Source organism: Hyperolius riggenbachi, chromosome 6 (assembly GCF_040937935.1).
Source record: "Hyperolius riggenbachi isolate aHypRig1 chromosome 6, aHypRig1.pri, whole genome shotgun sequence".
Classification (NCBI taxonomy): Eukaryota; Metazoa; Chordata; class Amphibia; order Anura; family Hyperoliidae; genus Hyperolius; species Hyperolius riggenbachi.
This window is the reverse complement of record NC_090651.1, coordinates 258142985-258167623: the sequence shown is the minus strand read 5'-3', so window position 1 is coordinate 258167623 and position 24639 is coordinate 258142985. Positions and strand designations below refer to the sequence as shown.

Here is a 24639-nt window from a genome sequence, read left to right as displayed (position 1 = left end):
AACATATTCCCCTGACCCTGGCGGAAGGAACAGCTCTATTACCTCTATCTCCATCTTTCCCATATCAGGCTGAATTTTGTTTCACCATAATAATGTTTTGAGTGAAAAACTGTCATCCACTCCTTTCTACCAGATGTTTATTGCTGCCTCTGCAGAAAGCCACTTGTACACAATTTCCTTTCTAGCATAAAACAGTGTTTCCGAGATAAATATCTTGGTACATAAGTACTGTAGGTAAAAGAACCATTTTGACCACATTTGGGCATCCTACTGGGGACAAGGCAAGTTTGGAGTGGACCACACATTGCATGTATTATACACATACAAGATTAAGGGGAGGATCTTGGCTTGCATATAGTCCTGAGTGCCTCCAAGAATCTGGATACCTAAGTATTTAAGGGCAGAGGAGGAGCATCTGTGGTTAGATGGTGATTAAATCCGCACTGCCAATTCATATAATAAAAAGGGGTCTGTATAGTGTAACAATTACTGTATTTTTGGACTATAAGTTTCACTTTTTCTCCCCCAAAAGTGGGGAAAAAATCACTGCGTTTTATAGTCCAAATGCAGAGAGTTCCTGACTTGTGAAAACCTACCAATACGATCCTCTAACCCAACGCAATGTGGGGACTCCCTGTACTGTGCCCATGCAGAGGAGGACACAGGGGGACAAACTGAGTATACAAGGGGGGCACAATACGGCATAGAGGAGGACACAAGGGGAACACAAAGAGGCATAGAGGAGGACACAAGGAGGATAGAGGCAGATGCAGGAGGACACAAGGGGGACAGAGGGAGACAAGGGGGCATGAGGTACAAAAGGGGCATAATCTACAAGATGCACCTTCACCAGGGATGCACCAGGTTTAGTATATATTCTTCCCCATGGTTTTTGTCTTATGTTCAGGAGCATCTTATAGTCCTAAAAATACGGTATATGCAGGGCCGGCGCTACCATAGAGGCAGAGGCAGCTGCCCTAGGGCACCAGAGCTTGTAGGGGCCCCCAGTGGCTACAAGAGGAAAAAAAAATTTCAAATCGGCCTTATAGTTTTTGAGAAAATCGATTTTAAAGTTTCAAAGGAAAAAAATACACATTTAAAAACCTGACGACTTTAATGGTTGATAGCAAATCCACCTTAAATGCTAGAAACCCTAAATTTGCAGGATATGTTAAGGCGATTATTAGGAATAAGAGGAAAAAACTATTTTTCCAAAAGACCTTATAGTCTTTGAGAAAATCGATTTTAAAGTTTCGAAGGAAAAAAGTATACTTTTAAATGCGGTAAATGTCTGTTTTAGTAGCAAACCTAATAGTAGTAGTAGTGTACTTTTACATGCATCAAATGAAAGCACAATAAATTTCGGGGGTTTCCAGGGGGGTCCATATGCAGCCGCAGCGCTTTGGCCAGGGATCGCTATACAGCCGCAATATGGCTGTATGAAGATCCCTGGCATTTTTTTCTATTTTCCCAATTTTTTTTTATGTTTAGAGTGTGGGAATTTAAAAAAAAATTATGTGGGGTCCCCCCTCCTGAAACTTTTTAACCCCTTGTCCTCCATGCAGGCTGGGATAGCCAGAATGTGGAGCTCCGACCGATTGGGACTTCACACCCTGACTATACCAGCTGCAAAAAAGGTCCCCTAATGCCGATTTTTGTTCCGGGGTATATGTTTGGGGGCCCCCTAGGTTTATTTTGCCCTGGGGCCCCATTGTTGCTTAAACCGGCCCTGGGTATATGTCAGGTCTGAATTACAGTAGGCTAAACATTAGCTGACATGTAAGGTACACATGAAATTAGCCGTTAGAGGGAACCTGAGGTAAGAGTAATATAGAGGTTGAAATATTTTCTTCATTTTTAAACAATGCACATATCCTGGCTGTCCTGCTGATCCTCTGCCTGTAATACTCTTAGCCATAGACCCTGAACAAGCATGCAGTTCTGATGTTTCTCTCTGACTAGATTAGCTGCATGCTTGTTTCAGGTTTATGATTCAGATACTACCGATGTCAAGAAGATCAACAGGACAGCAAGGGAACGGGTACTGTTTAAAATCAAATAAATATGGCAGCCTCCATATGTCTCTGAGTTCTGGTTACCTTTCACTAACGAAAAGGACTACTTAGTGTTTCCAATTCACTGTGTGTGTGGATGTAAAATATATCCATTGATTTTTTTTTTCATTTTTGACTTTAGATGGACTTTAAGGACACATTAACTCCTCTGGCCTACCAGGTATGCCCACATGTGTGGACTGAAACAAAAGCACTAAGGAATGGGGTAAGGAATTCTAACTGCAGTTTGCAATGATTTTTAATTTAGCTAGTGTAGTTGTGGGTTTGTGGAATTCACATATGTAAATAATAAGGGACCTGTCACCTGTCCATACGCTGCAAATTTTAAAAATAATAATTATTATATCCTTAATTTTTAATGTTGAAGTTGTGTTGACATAATGGACTGAGGCTGCTCATTGTCCTGGGGGAGGGGAAGGGTACTACTGTGCTTGGCAGGACAGTGACATAGTACCCCATAAACTCTAAAGAGCGGGTAAAGGATTTGAGAAATCTAATGATCACTGGTGGTGATGATGGGATGGTCAGTGACAGAAAAATTAAAAGGCCAAATGGGTAAAGTATCAGTAGACTACAATGGTACTGTACGGTGGACTAGGGCAGTGATTATATTGTGAGCCCTTCTGTGGGACAGTTACTAACATGACTATGTACTCTGTAAAGTGCAGTAGAAGGTGTCAGTTCTATATAAATACTAAATAATAACATGTACAAGTTAAAGTTAATTGAGCATGTTTGCAGCATGTAGGGAGTTGCGCCCATCAATAAAATTGAGTGTGTATATGCATTTCTCTTTTTTTTGGCATAAAGGCAAGTGGCGGTGTTACATATATTAGATTCCAGAAGACAATCTTCTGCATGAGTAACAGGAAAACAAGCATCTGATTGTTACAATGACATTGACTGTCCCATATCTTCTACTGTATTATATTAGACTCATTGAATAATCTTGCTGTTAAACATGCAATAATCTCTCCCATCTATATGTTACAAGGTTATACAAATATATCTAGGTGTATTGTGACAATATAATATGCAAAGCTGCAAGCTCAAAGGAAAGCTCCAAATTCTTCCACACAAAAAACCCTGTTTTTTAGAGAGGTTTTGCTTGGAGTGGGTGGAAGGGGCGTATCTAGAGGGAAGCAGCCGATGCGACTGCAGGGGGATCCAGAGATGTAAGGGGGCCCCAACTACTACTTCACTGACACCGATAAACTGGCCCATCCTTCAGATCAGGTGGTTTTGTGTCTTTACTTGTTTAACCACTTCACTACTGAGGGGTTTTTCCCCTTCTATACCAGAGCAATTTTCCCTTTTCAGCGCTCCTTCCATTTATTCGCCTATAACTTTATTACTATTCATCACAATGAAACAATCTATATCTTGGTTTTTTCCGCTACCAATTAGGCTTTCTTTGGGTGGTACATTTTGCTAAAAATTATTTTATTTTGATTGCATTCTAAATGGAAATATAAGAAAAAAATTGAACAAAATTCATTATTTCCCAGTTTTCAGACATTATATTTTTCAAGTAAAACATGCTTCCATAATTAAAATCCACACATTTTATTTGCCCATTTGTAACGGTTATTAAAACGTTTAAAATATTTCCCTAGTACAATGTATGGCGCTAATATTTTATTTGGCAATAAGGGTATATTTTTTTTTCAATTTTGCGTCCATCACTAATTACAAGTCCATCATTTCATAAATAACATTAACATACCCTTTTGACATACATATTAAAAAGTTCAGTCCCTAAGGTAACTATTTATGTATTTATGTATTTGTCATTTTTTTTTATATGCATATAATTTATTTAGGTAACTGTGGGAGAGGGTGGGAGTTAAGGGGTTAATTTTAAATGTAAATATGTGTCTTTTTATTAAAATAAATGTATGTAGGTGTAATTTTACTATTTGGCCACAAGATGTCCCTGCACATTTTTTCCTGTTCCCATACTATAAGTACGTGAACTGGAAGTAATATGTGAGCGTGTTACTTCGTTCTGTTACAATAATCGCGGCATCCCATTGATGCCGGCTATCATTGACATAGGGAACAGGAACTGCGTTACTATTTATTCATCTCCCCTCTAACAGGCAGAGATGAGTACCCGGGCGGGAGTGAGCTCGGGAGCAATAGCAGCGGCCATCCGCTGAATATCTACGTCCCTGGAAAGGAACTGAAGTCCTGCGAGACGTAGATATACCGTCTCAAACCACTTAAGTGTTTAAAGGACACCTGAGGTGGAAATAAACTAATGAAATAAACGATTGTATCTATCTTCCTTCTCCTAAAAATAACTTTTTAAGATATTCCAGTTTTATTTTATGTTTAAATCTACTTTTTAAGTTTTAACTGTTTTATTGTTTTTGCTCAATGACACATTCATTGAAGTATGCCAGAGCTAAAATCTATGAACATTGGTACATGAAAGAAATGCTGTGCACCTGTCTCTTGTATTGCTTTTATTGGAATCTTCTACCAGCAGCCAGCGTATATGACATGGAAAACAAAGATTGTCAAACCTGGATCCACGGAGGTGCGGAGGTGAGTAGGGGAGAGGTGACCAGGGGATGTACGGACGGCACTACAGCCGTTTCACGCCGTCTGGCGCTTGCTCACGTGCATACGTCCTAAACGGGGCAGCGCTGTACGGCTTCCTTCATAGGATCTTTGAGCCGCGCCCCCAGAGCTGCCCCATTGGTGTAGAGTGCCTGGGAGTGAGGGTCGGGGGTGAAGGGGCGGAGACTCGTCGCGCAGCGGCGAGAGACAAGCATCAAGCTTGTATTGTGATGCTTAGTTAAGCTATGCAGCCAAATGTGTGTGAATAGTGCATACAATATAATTCGTGCATACATCCTCGGATGTAACATACAAACATGTGGGACATCTATTGAGTACAACATACGAAATATAGAAAAAGGATATATCATATATAAATCACAAAGTGCAACAGTGCATAAAACGTGCTTGCTGAACGCTGACATTCTGGCATAGCCAGAATGCATCCTAAACGCCCTATGTTAAAAAATATATATATTTTATTAATAACATAAACCATAAAAGGGATCACCCCACTAGACCCAACCTGGAGGGGCTCCCATTAAAAAAGACCGGGAGGTGGAAATATGAGCAACGAGACCCAATGGGGCGTATTCGCCTCCAAGAGTATATATATATCCACTCCCCTGGTTTATTTACATTAAGTCCGCAACCTGCAGAATCAGGGAAAGAGGGTTCAAGACGGTCCAAACCAGGAACAGGGGCCCATAAGTTGGGCCGTGCAAAAGAGGAGGGAAATGGGGGAAGAAAGCAGGAACAGGGAGCACCCAATGTCTTACATATCATTAGGACCAGACAAGTCCAGAACAACCAGGGTAGCATGAACCAGGTGGCAGAGAAGGCCCAGAGTCCCCAAATGAGGGTACCCCCTAAAGATGCTCACGTGCATACGTCCTAAACGGGGCAGCGCTGTACGGCTTCCTTCATAGGATCTTTGAGCCGCGCCCCCAGAGCTGCCCCATTGGTGTAGAGTGCCTGGGAGTGAGGGTCGGGGGTGAAGGGGCAGAGACTCGTCGCGCAGCGGCGAGAGACAAGCATCAAGCTTGTATTGTGATGCTTAGTTAGGGCTCGTTTCCACTATCGCGAATCTGCATGCGTCCAACGCATGCAGATCCGCACATGTAATACAAGTGGATGGGCCTGTTTCCACTGTAGCGTTGTTGAGGTGCGTTTTTTTCAGCGTGAAAAAAACGCACAAAAGAGCCAACGATTTCGCCTGCGTCGGGAATCCGTGCGAATCGCCGCTAATGTATTTAATAGTAAAAACGCATGCGTTTGTTACATGCGTTTTTACCCGCGATTTCGCGTGCGATTTCGCACCTTTTTCAATTTTATTTAGCCCTGGCAGTGTCATGGTTAATTTCGCATGGCACCCTGCCATGCGAAATCGCAGGCGAAATCGCGGGTAAAAAGGCATGTGGAAACGCATCCGCATGCGTTTTTACAAGCGTCGGAATGCGGCCGAAATCGCGTCGCAACAGTGGAAACAAGCCCTTAAGCTATGCAGCCAAATGTGTGTGAATAGTGCATACAATATAATTCGTGCATACATCCTCGGATGTAACATACAAACATGTGGGACATCTATTGAGTACAACATACGAAATATAGAAAAAGGATATATCATATATAAATCACAAAGTGCAACAGTGCATAAAACATGCTTGCTGAACGCTGACATTCTGGCATAGCCAGACTGCATCCTAAACGCCCTATGTTAAAAAATATATATATTTTATTAATAACATAAACCATAAAAGGGATCACCCCACTAGACCCAATCTGGAGGGGCTCCCATTAAAAAAGACCGGGAGGTGGAAATATGAGCAACGAGACCCAATGGGGCGTATTCGCCTCCAAGAGTATATATATCCACTCCCCTGGTTTATTTACATTAAGTCCGCAACCTGCAGAATCAGGGAAAGAGGGTTCAAGACGGTCCAAACCAGGAACAGGGGCCCATAAGTTGGGCCGTGCAAAAGAGGAGGGAAAAGGGGGAAGAAAGCAGGAACAGGGAGCACCCAATGTCTTACATATCATTAGGACAGAAGTAGGCAGGAGGTACCGCTTCACTGTGCTAAGTGGGACAGTGCAGGAACACGAGCAGCCAGGCCCAGTAGACAAATGTAGAAAAAGGAAGGTCCGCACCAATGTCTCCACTTCCAATATCTTTATTCAGGACGTGTCCAGTTTACAGGTAATAGCACTTGACTGACATGTTTCGGACTCCAGGTCCTTACTCATAGTCCACTATGGCCTTAAACTGGGGGTGGGGGACAGCCCGGTCCACCATTGGGAACCCGGCAGTGCATATTGCATCTATTAATCCCCACCCAGAGTCAATTTTAAAGAAGCCAGTCCATATGGGGTACAGAGACAGAGATGCATCCAACCAAGCCCAAACGAGGAGAAAAGAAGGTGGTGTCAGTAAGCCCAAAGCAGTGGAGTTGGGGGTCCATGAAGCAGAGTAGAAGAAAGGGGCAGACGGGAGAGCCAGATTAGCCTATTTCCAGTTTTCAGGGATCTAAGAAGCAGGCCAACTCCAGTCTGTCATTTAGACCTAGTGGCCCCATAGCCTCTGCCCGTAGTATAACTCGCGATTCTCGTCTAGTGAGTTCTCGATCGCGGTCACCACCCCTGCGCGATGGGGCAACATGTAAAAGACCTGCAAATTTCAAGCACCTGGCTCTACCTCCATGTGCCTCCCTTACATGTTCTATCAATCTTGGGCAACCTTTGCCCGACTTGATTGATTTGAAGTGTTCCCCCACCCTTTCCCTTAGGGGGCGAGTGGTTTTGCCCACGTAATAGAAGAGGCAGGGACAATAGATCACATAGGAAACAAACTTGGTTTGGCACGTAATGAAGGCTCTCACCTCCCACTGTAAACCACCCAATCTATAATTGGTACCTTCCCACATGTTCCCACAGTAGTTACAGTTGCCACATCTGTGGTTCCCCTTAGGGCGCCTGCATGACAACCAATTGTGAACAGGGGGCGAGTGAAACTCGCTCCGAATTAAGGTATCACCCAAAGTAGGGGCTCTCCTAAATGCTACCCTGGGGGAGTTGGGGAACACCCTCTGGATCTCTCACTATTATCCCCCAATTTTTCTTAATGATTTTCGTCAAATCCCTGGACATTGGAGTGTAATCAAAAGTGAAGGTGAAAGTGTCCCTCTCTCGGCTACCAGAGCCTCTAGTAAGGAGTGAATTCCTGTCTGCTTTTCTTGCCCTGTCGTGGGCCATAGCAAGGGAGCGTTTATCATACTTTCCGGCCTCCAATCGTGCGGTCAATTCCTGTGCCTGTAATTCAAAGGTGTCAAGACTGGAGTTATTCCGTCTTAGACGCAAGTACTGGCCGTATGGCAGGGAGGTTTTCACATGCTTTGGATGGAAACTATTCCTGTGTAGCAGTGAGAGATCCTACCCTCCAGAGGGTGTTCCCCAACTCCCCCAGGGTAGCATTTAGGAGAGCCCCTACTTTGGGCGATACCTTAATTCGGAGCGAGTTTCGCTCGCCCCCTGTTCACAATTGGTTGTCATGCAGGCGCCCTAAGGGGAACCACAGATGTGGCAACTGTAACTACTGTGGGAACATGTGGGAAGGTACCAATTATAGATTGGGTGGTTTACAGTGGGAGGTGAGAGCCTTCATTACGTGCCAAACCAAGTTTGTTTCCTATGTGATCTATTGTCCCTGCCTCTTCTATTACGTGGGCAAAACCACTCGCCCCCTAAGGGAAAGGGTGGGGGAACACTTCAAATCAATCAAGTCGGGCAAAGGTTGCCCAAGATTGATAGAACATGTAAGGGAGGCACATGTAGGTAGAGCCAGGTGCTTGAAATTTGCAGGCCTTTTACATGTTGCCCCATCGCGCAGGGGTGGTGACCGCGATCGAGAACTCACTAGACGAGAATCGCGAGTTATACTACGGGCAGAGGCTATGGGGCCACTAGGTCTAAATGACAGACTGGAGTTGGCCTGCTTCTTAGATCCCTGAAAACTGGAAATAGGCTAATCTGGCTCTCCCGTCTGCCCCTTTCTTCTACTCTGCTTCATGGACCCCCAACTCCACTACTTTGGGCTTACTGACACCACCTTCTTTTCTCCTCGTTTGGGCTTGGTTGGATGCATCTCTGTCTCTGTACCCCATATGGACTGGCTTCTTTAAAATTGACCCTGGGTGGGGATTACTAGATGCAATATGCACTGCCGGGTTCCCAATGGTGGACCGGGCTGTCCCCCACCCCCAGTTTAAGGCCATTGATGTCGCAACCAGCTGGGGACGTCTGAACAATTTTGTGGTTCAGCAACTCCTGTGCCCCTTCAATGCCCCCTACTTGTGGTCTTTAGGGGTGGGTTTTGACAATGCCATGAGGCTTTGGCTTTTTATGGGTCAGTTCTAGAAGCTGGTCTTGGATCTTTAGGGGGTACCCTCATTTGGGGACTCTGGGCCTTCTCTGCCACCTGGTTCATGCCACCCTGGTTGTTCTGGACTTGTCTGGTCCTAATGATATGTAAGACATTGGGTGCTCCCTGTTCCTGCTTTCTTCCCCCTTTTCCCTCCTCTTTTGCACGGCCCAACTTATGGGCCCCTGTTCCTGGTTTGGACCGTCTTGAACCCTCTTTCCCTGATTCTGCAGGTTGCGGACTTAATGTAAATAAACCAGGGGAGTGGATATATATATACTCTTGGAGGCGAATACGCCCCATTGGGTCTCGTTGCTCATATTTCCACCTCCCGGTCTTTTTTAATGGGAGCCCCTCCAGGTTGGGTCTAGTGGGGTGATCCCTTTTATGGTTTATGTTATTAATAAAATATATATATTTTTTAACATAGGGCGTTTAGGATGCAGTCTGGCTATGCCAGAATGTCAGCGTTCAGCAAGCACGTTTTATGCACTGTTGCACTTTGTGATTTATATATGATATATCCTTTTTCTATATTTCGTATGTTGTACTCAATAGATGTCCCACATGTTTGTATGTTACATCCGAGGATGTATGCACGAATTATATTGTATGCACTATTCACACACATTTGGCTGCATAGCTTAACTAAGCATCACAATACAAGCTTGATGCTTGTCTCTCGCCGCTGCGCGACGAGTCTCCGCCCCTTCACCCCCGACCCTCACTCCCAGGCACTCTACACCAATGGGGCAGCTCTGGGGGCGCGGCTCAAAGATCCTATGAAGGAAGCCGTACAGCGCTGCCCCGTTTAGGACGTATGCACGTGAGCAAGCGCCAGACGGCGTGAAACGGCTGTAGTGCCGTCCGTACATCCCCTGGTCACCTCTCCCCTACTCACCTCCGCACCTCCGTGGATCCAGGTTTGACAATCTTTGTTTTCTATGTCATATACGCTGGCTGCTGGTAGAAGATTCCAATAAAAGCAATACAAGAGACAGGTGCACAGCATTTCTTTCATGTACCAATGTGCCTCAGTTTGTGCTCTGCACTAACCACAGCTTGCTGCACTTCTCTTTGCCGGGACTGATACCATAGGAACGCAGGTGCAAGTATATGGGGTGAAGTTGTTGCAGATTTATAGGAGCCCGCTCTGTCCTCCGTCCAATCAGCTGAGTGCCAAGTGACTTTTCCTTCTTAAAATCTATGAACTATTGGCTCTTTCCTGCTCCCAGCAGATTTTTTGCTAGGAAAGTGTTTTATAGTTGGAATTTCTTATCAGTGGGGGTCACACTGTAGTCACTTCCTGTCTGAGTCAGGACTGAATTAGCCACTTACATACCTGATATTTAACTCTTTCAGGCAGAGAAAGAGAAACATGGAACACAGCATTTGTGTGCTAGGCACTGTACATACCCATGTCTATCTCATCATGTCACATGTCACCTTGGGTATCCTTTAACTACTTCAAGACCGCCTCACGCCAATGGGCCTGACTGCAGTGGCAGCCCCAGGACCGCCTAACGCCAATTGGTGTCAAGTCCTGGGGCTGCAGTTTCACAGGGAACGGCCACGAGCATGCGCGATCGGTGATTAGCCTGCTAGCCACTGATTGCGGCTAGCAGGCTGCTTGTAAACGAAAGGGGAAATAAATCCCCTCTGTTTACATGCGTACAGCGTTGCGGTCTCCAGCAGCGCTGTACGAGATCGGCGATCCCCGGCCTCTCATTGGCCGGGGATCGCCATCCTCTCATAGGCTGATGCCTATGAGAGGCGGAGAACAGGACGGATCGCTGTCCTGTTCATTTCTACAGGTGGAGGGGAGGTGGGAAGGAAAGGGAGGGGGACAGAGGGAGAGAGAGCCTCTATGAGGCTAAAAAAAAAAAGTGACAGTAGCGATTGGACACCTCCGGCAGAATGTCCCTTTAGGGACAAAAATAGGAGGTGAGTCCGATTGCTGGGCTCCATAGCTGGGCTGAAAAGCCTGCACAGCGGTTAAAGGTGTGAAGATCCTGATGTCCACACTTGTTTTATGGCTTTTGCAAGATGGGTTCCCTGGCTGTAAGGGTCACCAGTGGTATGCAAGGGAAACAGTGTAAACATTGGGGGGCACTATTCAAAGTTTTGCTGGGGGGGTCATGATTTGTAGTTATGCCCCTGGTGGGTGGACTTAGCATAGACCGCAGTACAGCAGTTTGACAGGGTTCAGGGTGTAATCAGTACATTTTGATTTCTAGAGTGAGTACAGGAAGTGTCATAAAGGGTTTATAGTGCAGATAACATATGTAAGTGTCATTAATGACTGTTTCCTGGTGTTTATGCTATTCTCTGATGTTCTGAAATACTGGATTTAGCTAGATATTTTGTACTATCAGCTTGGCGTTCCAATATAAGTTTATGAGTCACATGAGGAAACAATCACACTGTCACTGTGGCAATATTTTGAAATGGCTAATGAGTCTTTATTCAATAAATATTGCTTTACCAGTCACAGGTACACAAATCATTAACCTGCTCTCAACTGATCCCCAGGATGAATTACTCAGACAGTCTGACAGGAAGAAGATATATGAAATTCTTCAGAAAACTGTAGGTGGTGGTGGTAACGGGATGATAGAAATGAACCTAATACTCAAGTCTCATGTTGACCATTTTTACAGAAAAAAAATACTTTTTAATAACGAGACCTCCAGAAATCCAGCCCTGAGGCTTACAAAGTGCATAGGGAAACATTAGAAAACCTTCCCCATTCCTGCAGAGATTTAGGTGTACAAAAGTATAAATAAATAAAATAAAAACGCCACAACACCGACACTACAATAAATCACTTTTTTCAACCCCCCCCCCCCCCCCCCCCCAAAAAAAATAGCATAAAATACATTTGCTTACTGTCCAACGCTATTCTCCAAGTCAAACATGCTTACCCAGTCACTGAAAACCTCTGGGGACTTCTTAAAACCTTCATTGATGAAAGAAGACATGGCTGGCAGATAAGATCACATTGCAAGGTGGAACAATGCAGGCCTCCAGCGATGCTTTTTGTAACCATTGAATCTGGGCTTTAGCAAAAGCTATCAGTGGAACACTGTGACTGTAGTAAAAGGATCAACTGAGTAGTAAAGTTTAACCACTTAAGGACCGGAGCTGTTCTGGCAGATCTGCGCTGCGTGGGCTCTCCAGCCCGCAGCGCAGATCGTGTACAAGGCAGGGCGATCAGACTTCCCCCCTTTTTACCCAACTAGGGGGATGACCTGCTGGGGGGGTCTGATCGCCGCCGCTCCGTGTGGCTGAGCGGGGGGGTCTTCAAAGCAGCGTTTTCGGCGCTCCTTTCCTCTCCCTCCCTACCTCTCCCTCTTCGGACTGCGCAGGACAAATATCCGTCCTGCACCATGTAGGAGAGGCTTCAGCCTATCAAATGATGGCGATCCCCGGCCAATCAGAGGCCGGGGATCGCCGATCTTCTTTACGGCGCTGCTGCGCAGCACCGCCGTATTGATGTAAACAGCGGGGATTTCTTCCCCGCGTGTATACATTATGCGTGCGAGCCACGATCGGCGGCTCGCGGCTCGCACACTGTTCACGGAAACACCCTCCGTGAACTGGCATGGCCGTTTCCATGCAAAACCACAAACGACCAGGCGCTGCCTATCGGTGTTAGCTGGTCGTTAAGTGGTTAAGGACCTGAGTTGTTTGTCTTCAGCTCATTCCATGCGAGAAAATGAGAACCCCAACTTGTGATAGAAGGAAGCCTGGATTCCAGTTTAGGGTACATCTTCATAAGAGACAAATCGCATACTTTTAATCAGAGAGACTTCTTAAGAGAGAAGGAGGACATTCCCATGATCATGTTAGGTCAGGCCCAGATTTACATCACAGGAGCCTATAGGCACAGATGTCATAGCAACTTAGACTTCGCCCCCATGAACCTATAAACAACCACAGAACCGTACCGCAAGTGTGCCGGCTGGCCCAGCTGTCACTTCTCCCTTTCTTCCCTTGCCTGTCAGGTAGCTACAGGAGCCCCTTAGTGTTAGATGGCCAGAGTACCCTCAGTATTAAAGGGAACCTTAACTGGCGGGGAAAAAAAAATTCGCTTACCTGGGGGCTTTCCCAAGCCTCCTGCAGCCGTCCTGTGCCCGCGCCGGTCCTTCGGTGCCCTCCGGTCTCCCTCCGCGGCTAAGTTTCGTTTTCGGACGACTGCCAGTCGTCCTCGGGCAAAGCGTCCTCTTCTTCCGTATTCCCCGTTGTAAAGAGCCGTAAAGCGCGTCCGCATCATTGTTCTTCTAGTCCATCTCTCTCTAGCAATGTCTCTCCTAGGCATACATATGACAACATGAACTATTTCTTTTAGCATAAAAAACGTTGCAGTTTCATAGCTCCCAGCTGTCCCTCTTTTGGAGGGACAATCCCACTTTAGGATCCCAATCTCCCTGTCCCTCTTTCTCCCTCATTTGTCCCTCTTTTCAGGACTGATGTGCAGATCTCTGCTAATACATGTCTTTTTCTACATAAAAATGTGTATAACTGACTCCAAACTTTATTCCAATCAATGAAATTGATATTTTTCTTATTTTCAAATGTAAAAATGAAGAAAAACTAATGATAATCGAAAGGACCAATGTGGTTTGAATTGATAAAAACTAAATCTTTTGATTCTGAATTCTCTGTAATATGCCTGGTGAGGGCGTACATGGCGTCCTGGCGCCAGGGCTTTTTGTCGCAGGGTGAGCCAAATGACTGCTCACCCTGCTGCACAAATTTGGGGGGGTTAAATACTATTCCCCCTCTGAGTCATAGCAACTCGGAGGGAGATGTAAGCTGGAGTCCGGCATTGCCGTATCCCTGAATTACCCCATGCATGGACTATAACATTACTGCTATAGAACACGCCAAGATTCGGCGCGGTGCGGCTCAAGGCAGGCTCCGCCAAGCTCTGCTTCAGTGCTTGGGGCATGGTTAGAGGTGTGACAGGGCATGTCTTAAAGTGTCCCTCTTTCTTATTTAAAAAAGTTGAGACGTATGCAGTTTCATTCCGCAGAAGTTAAAACTGGCTTTTATGTGCGGATGACGCTACAACAGTACAATTCTGTACTTAAAGGACATCCGAGGTAAACATAAAGTGATGAGAAAAACAATTGTATCTATCCTCATTTTCCTAAAAATTTCCTTTTTAGATAGCTCACAATTTTATTTTATATTTAAATCTAGTTTTTAAGTGTTTACTGTTTCATTGTCTCTGCTCAATGACACATTCATTAAAGTATGCCAAAGCTCAAATCTATGAATTATTGACCCTTTTTATCTCCTTCCTGCTCTCAGAAGCCATTTACTGGTAGGAAAGTGTTTTATGGCTGTACTTACTTATCAGTGAGTGTTATGCTATAGTCTGACCCAGTTCGACCCGATCCCGACCCGGGCAGAAACTGTCACTTGCATACCTGATGTTTAACTTTTTCAGGCAGAGAAAGAAAAAAAGGAACACGGCCTAGTTATTTGTGTGCTTTGCATTGTGCATACATATGTCTATCTCATCATGTCACATGTCACCTCGGTTGTGCTTTAATGTACATGATTGGAAGAGCACCATCTGATCTCTCCCAGATGTTCTTCTTGAAGAGGCCTGAACCATTATTGTTAGAAACAATGATTGAGTCACTTCAAGACTTATTTCTTCTCTCAATGCTTTAACGAGAAAGGTGACTTAAAAGCAGGAAAAGCTTTTTGGAAATTCTGTGTTTACTACAAGAGTGTATGAATCATATAGCATACACCATAATACTGTGAGCGTGGCCTACATCTGTAGAGAAGGCCATGCCGTCATTACATTAAGGTAGACATCTGTCAAGAATACATTCTTCTGCAATGGGGAAGACAGGTGTCTAGAACTTGAAAAACAACATATTTGTTACAAACTGTGTGGAAGGGCTTGAGGCTATTTTCCATTAGGCAGAAAAGCAGGATCACTATTTTGTTCAGATCTTAAGTGACACTTGTCATTAGATATATGTATGGAAATTGCCTTGTGGACCTCATAGTAGAAAACATCAGTTTTTGACATTGGTTGTAATTCATTTTAAGATTGTCATCTGAAACTAGTATAACATGAGGTGATGTAACTTGCTCTGACTTTTCTCTTTTGCATACTTGTCCCCGGTGCTGTAGTAACATGGCATTCAGAGCTTGCAACTGCAGCGGGGCCCCAGGACCTGAGGGACCCTCCTTCAACTGCTGCATTAGATCTTCACTGGTGCTATGCGGGTAATGGCCATCTCTAAATATACTTGAAATAGTGGTTATCATGATCAGACTCCATTATTTACGCCAAAAGCTTTATAGCCCAATGACTGCAGTTACAACCAGAAAGTTAGCAATTATAGAAAGTCAAATAAGCAGCATTTGCAGCTCTGTGGTAAAGAAAGCCCAGGGGCCAGTGACTGTACCTTGTGTTACATTCCTATATTCTTAGAATACAAACGTATATGTGGATGCCTCACAACACTCCTATCATGCCTTCTTCCTCCAAAGTCCCCTGTTGTGTAAAATACAATGGCCAATGAAATAGTGGTTAATTATTTTAAATAAGTATCTGATTGAATGATTTAACTATAATAATTATTATTTTTACAACAGGAAGGAATAGGTTTGGTCAGATGCAACTTTGCAGGATGTTTTGGGACAATGGAAGAAAATGCTGGGAGAACTGTATGCAGATAGTAGGAATGGTATATTAGGAAAATAGGGATGTTAACCACTGTTGTGTGCTAGCCAGCAATCTATACTCTGCTTTCCAGCAGACTCCTGAAACTTGTAACTGGATTTTCTTGACTGTGTTTTCTCACTGTAAAGAAAAACTGTATAAAAAGAATTATTAATGAAATGAGGTAACATGTGTAAATTAGGGTGAACATATTTTGATTTCCAAAAAAGAGGACGATCGGCATCGGCACGGTCTCCAGACCTTCTGCTGCATTTACATCATCCTCTGTTTTTCCTGGTCTGACAAAAAACTCTGTCAACTTTGCAGATGAACTCTCACCTTGCACAGCTTTTTTTATGTTTCTCGGTGTCCATGTGGGCATTCAGATCCCCAGCACCTTTATTGGATACCGAGACATATGTACCAGGTTTGCACACAGTGCACTCCGCCTCCCACTTGTCCCGACCGGGACGGTATGTGGGAAATTTTCTTTGCAGTTCATCGGTGAAGCTGCACTTACACTTCGGCATTTTTCCTGCTATACTGCTCCGCTCTCTGCTCTGATCCCCGGCCTGTCTGTCTGCTCTGCAGTCTGCACTGCTCCCTGTCTGTGTCGCTCTCTGCTCTGATCCCCGGCCTGTCTGTCTGCTCTGCAGTCTGCACTGCTCCCTGTCTCTGTCGCTCTCTGCTCTGATCCCTGGCCTGTCTGTCTGCAGTCTGCACTGCTCCCTGTTTGTGTTGCTCTCTGCTCTGATCCCTGGCCTGTCTGCACTGCCACTGCTGCTCCCTGTCTGCTCTGTGTCGCTCTCTCTCTGCTCTGGCTCTCTGCAGTCTGCACTCTCTCTGCACTACTGTGTCTGTGTCGCAGCTATAATTACTGCTCCCACAGCCCACACAGCACCAGAGTGACTTCACTTCACTGAACTCAGGCCGTAGCCTAAACTCCGCCCCTCGCTGCCGCCCCTCTGCTCCTCAATTTGCTCTCAGTGGATGGGGGCGGAGGCAGAGCAGCAGGGATTGATTGCCGAAGAGCTGTTTGGAACGAGCCGGCTCTTTGGGAGCCAGGCGGCCGAGCCAGAAGAGCCAATGCTTAAAGAGCCGGAATTCCCATCACTAGACTGAGACTCAGTCTAGTTATGGGAATTCCGGCTCTCTAGAAAGCATCGGCTCTTCTGGCTTGGCTGCTCGGCTCCCTTTAAAGAGCCTGCTTGTTCGGCTCCCAAACGACTCTTCACTACCCGAACATTTCTAAAACCCGCCAGGACGCCCCGGACAGGTCGGAAAAAGTGGACCTGTCCGGACAAAAGGAAATGCCTGGTCACCCTAGTGTAAATCACTTTTTCCCCTATGGGATATGGGTGCATGTCGGCAGACTGATAAGGCTGTTTCTGAACGATCCGCTCAGCAGATCGTTCAGAAACAACCTTATCAGTCTGCCTGACAGACTGTACACAAGCACTACTGTCGGCAGAACGCCCGCCCAGTGGGAGGGTCTGACGGACCTATCTTTCATTACAGTAGTGCGTGTGTACGCACCTTAAGTTACTTCCTCTGTAGTTATTTTCACATGCAGTTACTTAACAACCTGTCTTTGGCCTCAATTCACTAAACTTATCTCCTGTCTTTAATAACTCTTCTAGAGTTGTTACCATGGTGATAAGGCATGTAGTATTCAGGAAACATTTTACCTCAGGCAAGCCTAAAGTTAACTCTTCTGTCTTTAAATTAACTCTCCAATCCTTAAAATAACTCCAGAGTTAAAGACAGGCTATGAATTAGCTGCATGTGAAAATAACTACAGAGGAGGTAAATTAACTACAGAGGAGGCAAATTAACTACAGAGGAGGTAAATTAACTACAGGAGAGGTAACTTAAGGAATGAAGAGGTAAGATAACTCTCTCACGTGTGGAGGTAAGTTTTCTCTTGCCTTATTATCTCTAGCATGATCTTAGTGAATTGAGGCCTTTAACTTTACAATTCTGGAGTTATTTTAAAGACAGAGTTAACTTTAGGTTTGCCCGAGGTAAAATTTTTCCTGAGTACTACATGCCTTATCACCATGGTGATAACTATAGAAACGTTATTAATGACAGGAGATAAGCTTAGTGAATTGAAGCCAATGTCCCCAGTGGGGAGAATTTTCTCCACGTACAGACAAGAGATGGGTAGATCTCTCTGTCAGAGAGAAAAACTTAAGCAGAGTTCCCCAACCCTATCCTCAAGGCCCACCAACAGTACGTTTTGCAGAAAAACAAACATGCACAGGTGAGGTAATTAGTGCCTCAGCAGAGCTGATTAACTACCTCTGTAGATTTCCACAAAACATGCACTGTTGGTGGGCCTTGAGGACAGGGCTGGGGAACACTGCAAAGAATACTTATTTTTTTGTAGAGTAGGAAATGGTAAAATCTCTCAAGTTTTTACCGCATTTGCGTACTCATGGCATCTCAAATGAAAACATTTAGTGACAGTAACTCACTTATAGTAGTTCACACACAGTGATTACAGTTCAGTGTGTAATTAACAAAAAATCTGTGTGTCCAGGCAAAAATAACTTTCAACTCACACAAGAAAGGCACCATGGGCTTGACTTATCAAGCTGTGCTGCTAAAGCAGCGCGGAGCGCGAGCTCGGCGCCTGCTATGCTGTGATAGTGCAGCATAGCATGCGCTGGCAACTTACACACGCTCCTTGTAACCAACAGTATCATCAAGCTCATTAATTAGTGTGTGGGGAGGAGGGGGGAATCCTATTTACAAAAAAACGTATTTTAATCTGTTGTAATCTGTTACAAAAAAAAGTATTTTAATCTCTTTGAATGCTTTCTATTTATTTTTTTCCCATTATTATTATTATTATTAATAATATATAGTCCAGAGTCACATCACTAACTGGGGAGGGGGGTGGGGGGTGTTTAGGGTAAGGCATCAATAGAGGTAAATCACAGTGAGGTTTATGCACAAGGCTGCCATTACTAGTACTACCAGCATCAGTGTACCTGAGGTTATTCTATTAGCGCCACCCACGGTACTCGAGTAACACAAGCGTTGCTACGGTAATGTTGTTACTAACACGCATTACCGTAGTCACGCTTACAGTACTTGTGTACTGCGGGTCGCACTAATAGTGTAATTCGTGGTAGCCCGCTGCTGGTAGTAATGGTAATATTGCAAACAGCAATATTACCACAGCTTTGTGCATCAACCTCACTGTGACTTACCACAGAAGGCACATTGTGAAAATCAAAGCACAAGTTGTAAATAATCTGGATGATCAGTAGGCAAATAGTTTTAGTTTGTTGTTCTTATTTTAATGACCACTGAAGTTTAAAAGAGTTAAACAACACCGACACTTGGTCTGCAGTGCAACAACTCCTTGGAAATGGACACAAAACCATATTTATATATTTTTCTGCCCCTAGGCCTACATACTTGTGGCCCTCTTCCAAGTTCAGCAACCCCCCTCCCATTCTATGTGCAGCCCCCTCTTCCATAAGTAATATTCATATATTAAAGCCCCTCTCTTTTATATAAGGTTCCCTTGGACAAAAGATATGTGCTTTTCCCATTTGCAGCCTCCTTTTGTGTGTGCAGCATTCCCTTTCTACGGCTTTTCAGCAATCCTTTTACATGGCTAGCCACCCCTTCCAGCATCAGCCGCCCAAGGCCAGATTTGTGGCCTTTCCAGAAATCCAGCAGAGTGGAAAACCATGCGCAGATTTTATAGAACAGAGTCTATTCGCCTTAGCTATGTTGTGCACCCCTTTATAAAGGTTGGCATTTGCTTGTCACACCCTGGCGTAACATCATCTTTAGTAACCATTGGCACTTTCATATTCATTGGTGGTACCTCCGAATTGTGTCTCAATGTAAACATTATTTTATGTTTTTAAAATAAACAATGATAGTTCTTACATTATATTTATGTGTAGATAAAGATGGCCAACAGTATGCATTAATTATTTCATGCAGATTTTATGCAGTTTGGAACTGCGGCAACCAGAGGCACTTCCGTTTTTTTGTGATCAATCCAATTCCAAGTTGCATACAATTTGCATTGCATGCAAACTGGAATTATTAGTATCTCATTGATTTATATATCCCATATACTAAAAGGATGTACTGTAATTTTGCACAAACACACTGCCACCAGTTCATAGTTAAACTGCACATTTCGCAAGCAGCAACTGCTCATTCAGCAGTTGATTTGCCAGGAGTCTTATATACTAACTGAAGAATGTAATTATGCATGGACGCACTGCAGCAGTTGTGGTGTGTGTGCCTGCATGCTTTGGGTAGCGGTGGCATTCGAGTTATAGGCGGCAGTTGTGGTGTGGTTCACAGAGGCTTTGGGCAGCGGTGGCGTTTGCGTTTTAGGCAGTGGTCGTGGTGTGTTTACACAGACTTTTGGTGTTTGCATTGTAGGCATTGGTTGTGGTGTGCTCATGTAGGCTTTGGGCAGAGGTGGCGTTCGCATTGTAGGTGGCAGTTGCGGTGTGCTCACACAGGCTTTGGGCAGAGGTGGCGTTCCTGTTGTAGGCAGTGGTTGCATTGTAGGCATCAGTTGTGGTGTGCACACACAGGCTTTGGGTAGTGTTCCTGTTGTAAGCAGTAGTTGTGGTGTGTGCTTGCGCAGGCTTTGGGCAGAAATGACGTTCGCATTGTAGGTGGCAGTTGCGGTGTGCTCACACAGGCTTTGGGCAGCAGTGGCGTTCGCATTGTAGGTGGTGGTTGTGGTGTGCACTCACGCAGGCTTTGGCAGAAGTTGTGTTCACATTGTAGGTGGCAGTTGCGGTGTGCTCACACAGGCTTGGGGCAGAGGTGGTATTCATGTTGTAGGTGGCGTTCGCATTGTTGGCAGCAGTTGTGGTGTGCTCACACAGGCTTTGGGCAGATGTGGCATTCCTATTGTAGGCAGTGGTTGCATTGTAGGCATCAGTTGTGGTGTGCACACACAGGCTTTGGGTAGTGTTCCTGTTGTAGGCAGTAGTTGTGGTATGTGCTTGCGCAGGCTTTGGGCAGAGGTGGCGTTCGCATTGTAGGCATCAGTTGTGGTGTGCACACACTGGCTTTGGGCAGATGTGGCGTTCCTGTTGTAGGCAGTGGTTGCATTGTAGACATCAGTTGTGTTCCTGTTGTAGACAGTAGTTGGGGTATGTGCTTGCACAGGCTTTGGGCAGCAGTGGCATTCGCATTGTAGGTGGTGGTTGTAGTTTGCACTCGCGTAGGCTTTGGCAGAAGTTGTGTTCACATTGTAGGTGGCAGTTGCGGTGTGCTCACACAGGCTTGGGGCAGAGGTGGTATTCATGTTGTAGGTGGCATTCGCATAGTAGGTGGCAGTTGTGGTGTGCTCACACAGGCTTTGGGCAGCAGTGGCATTCGCATTGTAGGTGGTGGTTGGTTGGGGTTTGCACTCGCGCAGGCTTTGGCAGAAGTTGTGTTCACATTGTAGGTAACAGTTACGGTGTGCTCACACATACTTTGGGCAGAGGTGGCATTTGCATTGTAGGTGGCAGTTGCGTTGTAGGCAGTGGTAGTGGTGTGCGCTTGCGCAGGCTTTGGGTTGCAGGAGGCTTTGGGCAGAGGTAGCGTTCATGTTGTAGGTGGCAGTGTGCGCACAGGTGCGTCATTTAGTGTATGAGATAAGTTGCAATTATTTTGAGAATCACAGGTTTACTGGTTATTTTCAAAAGCTCAGAACTTTTTGTGATCATTTAATTTTGACAAGTAGACTTTCCCCAAAAGCCATCTTTAGTACTTGCTGCATTTTGCCCCTGAATAACCTGAGCTATAGAACTTCCTTTAGTCGCTTGCCAGCTCTGTCCTGACTACTCCTACCTATTTATCTTCCAGGGAGCAGAATGGCATAATGTTAGTGTTCACATCCAACAGAAGCTGCTCTCCAGTAAGCACATACTGGTTCTTGGAAGTACAATCTAAGATCCCGTCCCCTGTGCTAGGTATGGGAGGAACACCCTTGCTGACTCACCTTTTACAATGAAGCTACATAAGCACCTGCCAGTGGAGGAGTAACCAGTTTGTATAACACAACCTGCACAGGGCGCAGAGACTCAATGACAGAGGGAGTGTTAGGTGAACAATAACAGTATAGTATCTCCAACTCTGCCGAGCTCACAACATCCCGGAGTTATGGCTTCAGAACCTGAGAATACTTCTGGTGAGTAAAGGATGACAAAAAGAAAAAAAAAACTATACTTGGATTCTTTTATATTTGTATGTAATCATTACATGCCTGTATTGGTCTTTCTGTGTTACAGGTACATTTCATATAAGAATATTTTGATGGCTTGTTGTAGATTTTGTAGTTCAAAAGCTGCTTTCTTCTATTGGTGATTTTATTATGTTACTTTGGTGTCTATTGCTGTTGGTCTTATTATTGCTGTGCCTAATCTGCGGGGCCCTGGTGGTCTCTGGGCAGGTGCCTGAAGGACCCCAGGAATGCGCTGTGGCATTCATCTCATACGCTTTTACACAAGTCAGAAGTAAAAAAGAAAACCAGTACCATATGTACATTTCATATAGGAATATGTGAACTCTCCATAAACATTATTTAATATTAGTTATACAGTCAAAGTGGATTGTCAGGCTTAGAAGTGAATGCGGTCGGTCCTCAGTAGTTGGATGCTGCTCATCTTATGCTGGTCCATGGACCATAACAGTGATGGACAATTTTTTTTATTTTTTTATTAACTTTCTTCTATACTGGGTTAATTTCACACTTGCTTGTATACTGGGTTACTTTCACAGAAAGTAAGTAAAAGTTCAGAGCCTTCCAAATGAATTAATGTCTAATTTATTAAAGTTAGGGTTTGTTTTAGTTGCAGACTAGCCCTTACCTTGCGACATAGTAAGGATCGCACTATACAGAAGTGATATTGTTGGCTTAATAAGCAGAACATGATAGTGATTTATGAATCTGCCACCAGGGTCCTAATTAGCAGAATAGGATTTAAGTGTGTTACATATTTCATGCTATGCAAAGTTTAGGAAACTTACATCCAAACATATTAACATGAGTTTGGACTTGGTGTCTTCCCCGTCTCAAGGATATCTTTCTGCAACTGTCACCACAGCTGAGGGAAGCTGGTCATCAGGTTGTTAGGAGGCTACAAGATCTGGCAAGTTTTGGCAAAAAGTAATACATGAACAATAGGATAACCTGTAGTCTCTGCAATATTGAGTAACTACAGTTGCAGCTTGTGATTTCAGCTAACGAGAAGAAATACGGGTTGGGAATCTCCTAACGTTGTTTAGCCTTTCTAGACCTCAGTTGAGAATGCTTTATGGAACTTGTAGTTCTGCATTCAGGGGCATAACTACAGGGAAGCAGACCCAGTAACCGCAGGGGGGGCCAGAAATGTATGGGGGCTCCAACTACTACTACTTTCTCTCCAGTAAAGGTTTCCATCCGACAGATCAGATGTTTTTGTGGCTTCGCTTGTTATGGGTGTGAAGATTATGATGTCTACACTTGTTCTATGACCCCTGTAAGGTGGGCCCCAGGCTGTGAGGGTCCCCAGAGGTGTGCAAGGGAAAGGGTGTGATGATTGGGGACCCCATCAAAGTATTGCTGGGGGACCCTATGATTTATAGTTACAAACCTGGTTGGGACAGGTTGCAAAAAACAATAAAGCTGTACTCTGATTAAAATCTATATTCTATGTTAGACAATATATTCCCCAGAATTGCTGTGGTTTGCCTAACCAAGCTGGTCAGTCGTATCCCTATCTGCTGGGGGACTGCTCTTGTTGCCAAGGCTGTTAAGCACCTGAAGCCTGGTCTCATGACATTTGTCAGTTTGTCCAGCTTAGCAGAGTGTGAAGATGTGACCAATTCATCCCTGCTGGGGAGGTCAACTTCACAGTGCTTTAGGATTTTTTAAACTGCACTTTGTGAGTAAATGGGCACCAATGTTGTTATTCGGGTGGCAGTATCAGCTCGGTGGCTGTATTGTGTTGTGTATGCAGAGCATGTTATATTTTTGGCTTGTGTTGGAGGTTTATCAGAGGTGTGGCCCTGTGTCTACACACACAGAATTCCAGTAAAATGTGCGCCTAAGTTCTCTAGGAATGTGTTTGGAAAAGTTAGATGGATGGTTCTTTACAGCAGAAGCTGCAAGAAAGCTTTTAACTATACATCAACATGGGCGTTTCACTATAACACCACCAGTCCCTATCATTTCAGCTAAGCCCGTGTCAATAAGTTATTTAAAGGTACTTTGGCTTGCATACATCAAGTAGCGAGAACACACAGTAGTGATATTCTTGGGATTTAACTGGAATAATTGTGTGCCTGCCAAGTGTAATTACTACGCTAGCAGTGATGATACTAGGCCAGTACGCTGCATAGGGAAAACTGGAACTTTGTAATAGCTTCCTGAGGAACCAGTAGAGATTTCCAGAGACTAATGCTGAATCACACCGTGCATGTTACATAACACATGCGTTGTAATGTGCGTGAACTGCAATGGAGACTGGGCATAGACTTTCATACAAATCCTGCATGCAGAGAGAATAACGCATTCATTTACAACGCAGTACTGTGAACAGCCCCATAGAACTGTATGGGCAGTGAGTTGTCATGCAAAATCATTCTGAATTGCAATGGAGCACTGTGAAAGGACCCTGACACAGATTCATTCTTACCATTCAGTACAATGTCTAGTAGGAAGGTCCATGTCCAGAATCAGAATCAGCTTTATTGGCCAAGTACGGCTGGGTTGCACCTGGAATTGTTTTTGGCACAGGCAGGCTTGGCACTAGTACAATTGACAGACAAGTCAAGAACATAAATGCAATGCAATAGTTATGAGCAGCTTTGGGAGGACACCCCAGATCCAGTGCAATTAGTGAATCAATATGGGA

General features: G+C 44.6%; 1 protein-coding gene across 2 annotated transcripts in view; it reads left to right on the top strand.

Moving 5' to 3' along the window:
• Positions 1–24639, top strand: part of RNF223 (ring finger protein 223) — a 46981-nt gene that overhangs the window by 5603 nt on the left and 16739 nt on the right. Inside the window, exon 2 of one of the 2 annotated variants that reach the window (XM_068240741.1) lies at positions 2197–2280. Coding sequence is in view for 1 of the 2 variants with exons in the window: in XM_068240740.1 (XP_068096841.1) it covers positions 21905–21932 (28 nt within the window). In the remaining variant the exon portion in view is untranslated. Of the gene's footprint in view, positions 1–2196; positions 2281–21788; positions 21933–24639 lie in introns of those variants that run through there. The other variant, XM_068240740.1, reaches the window with a different exon arrangement.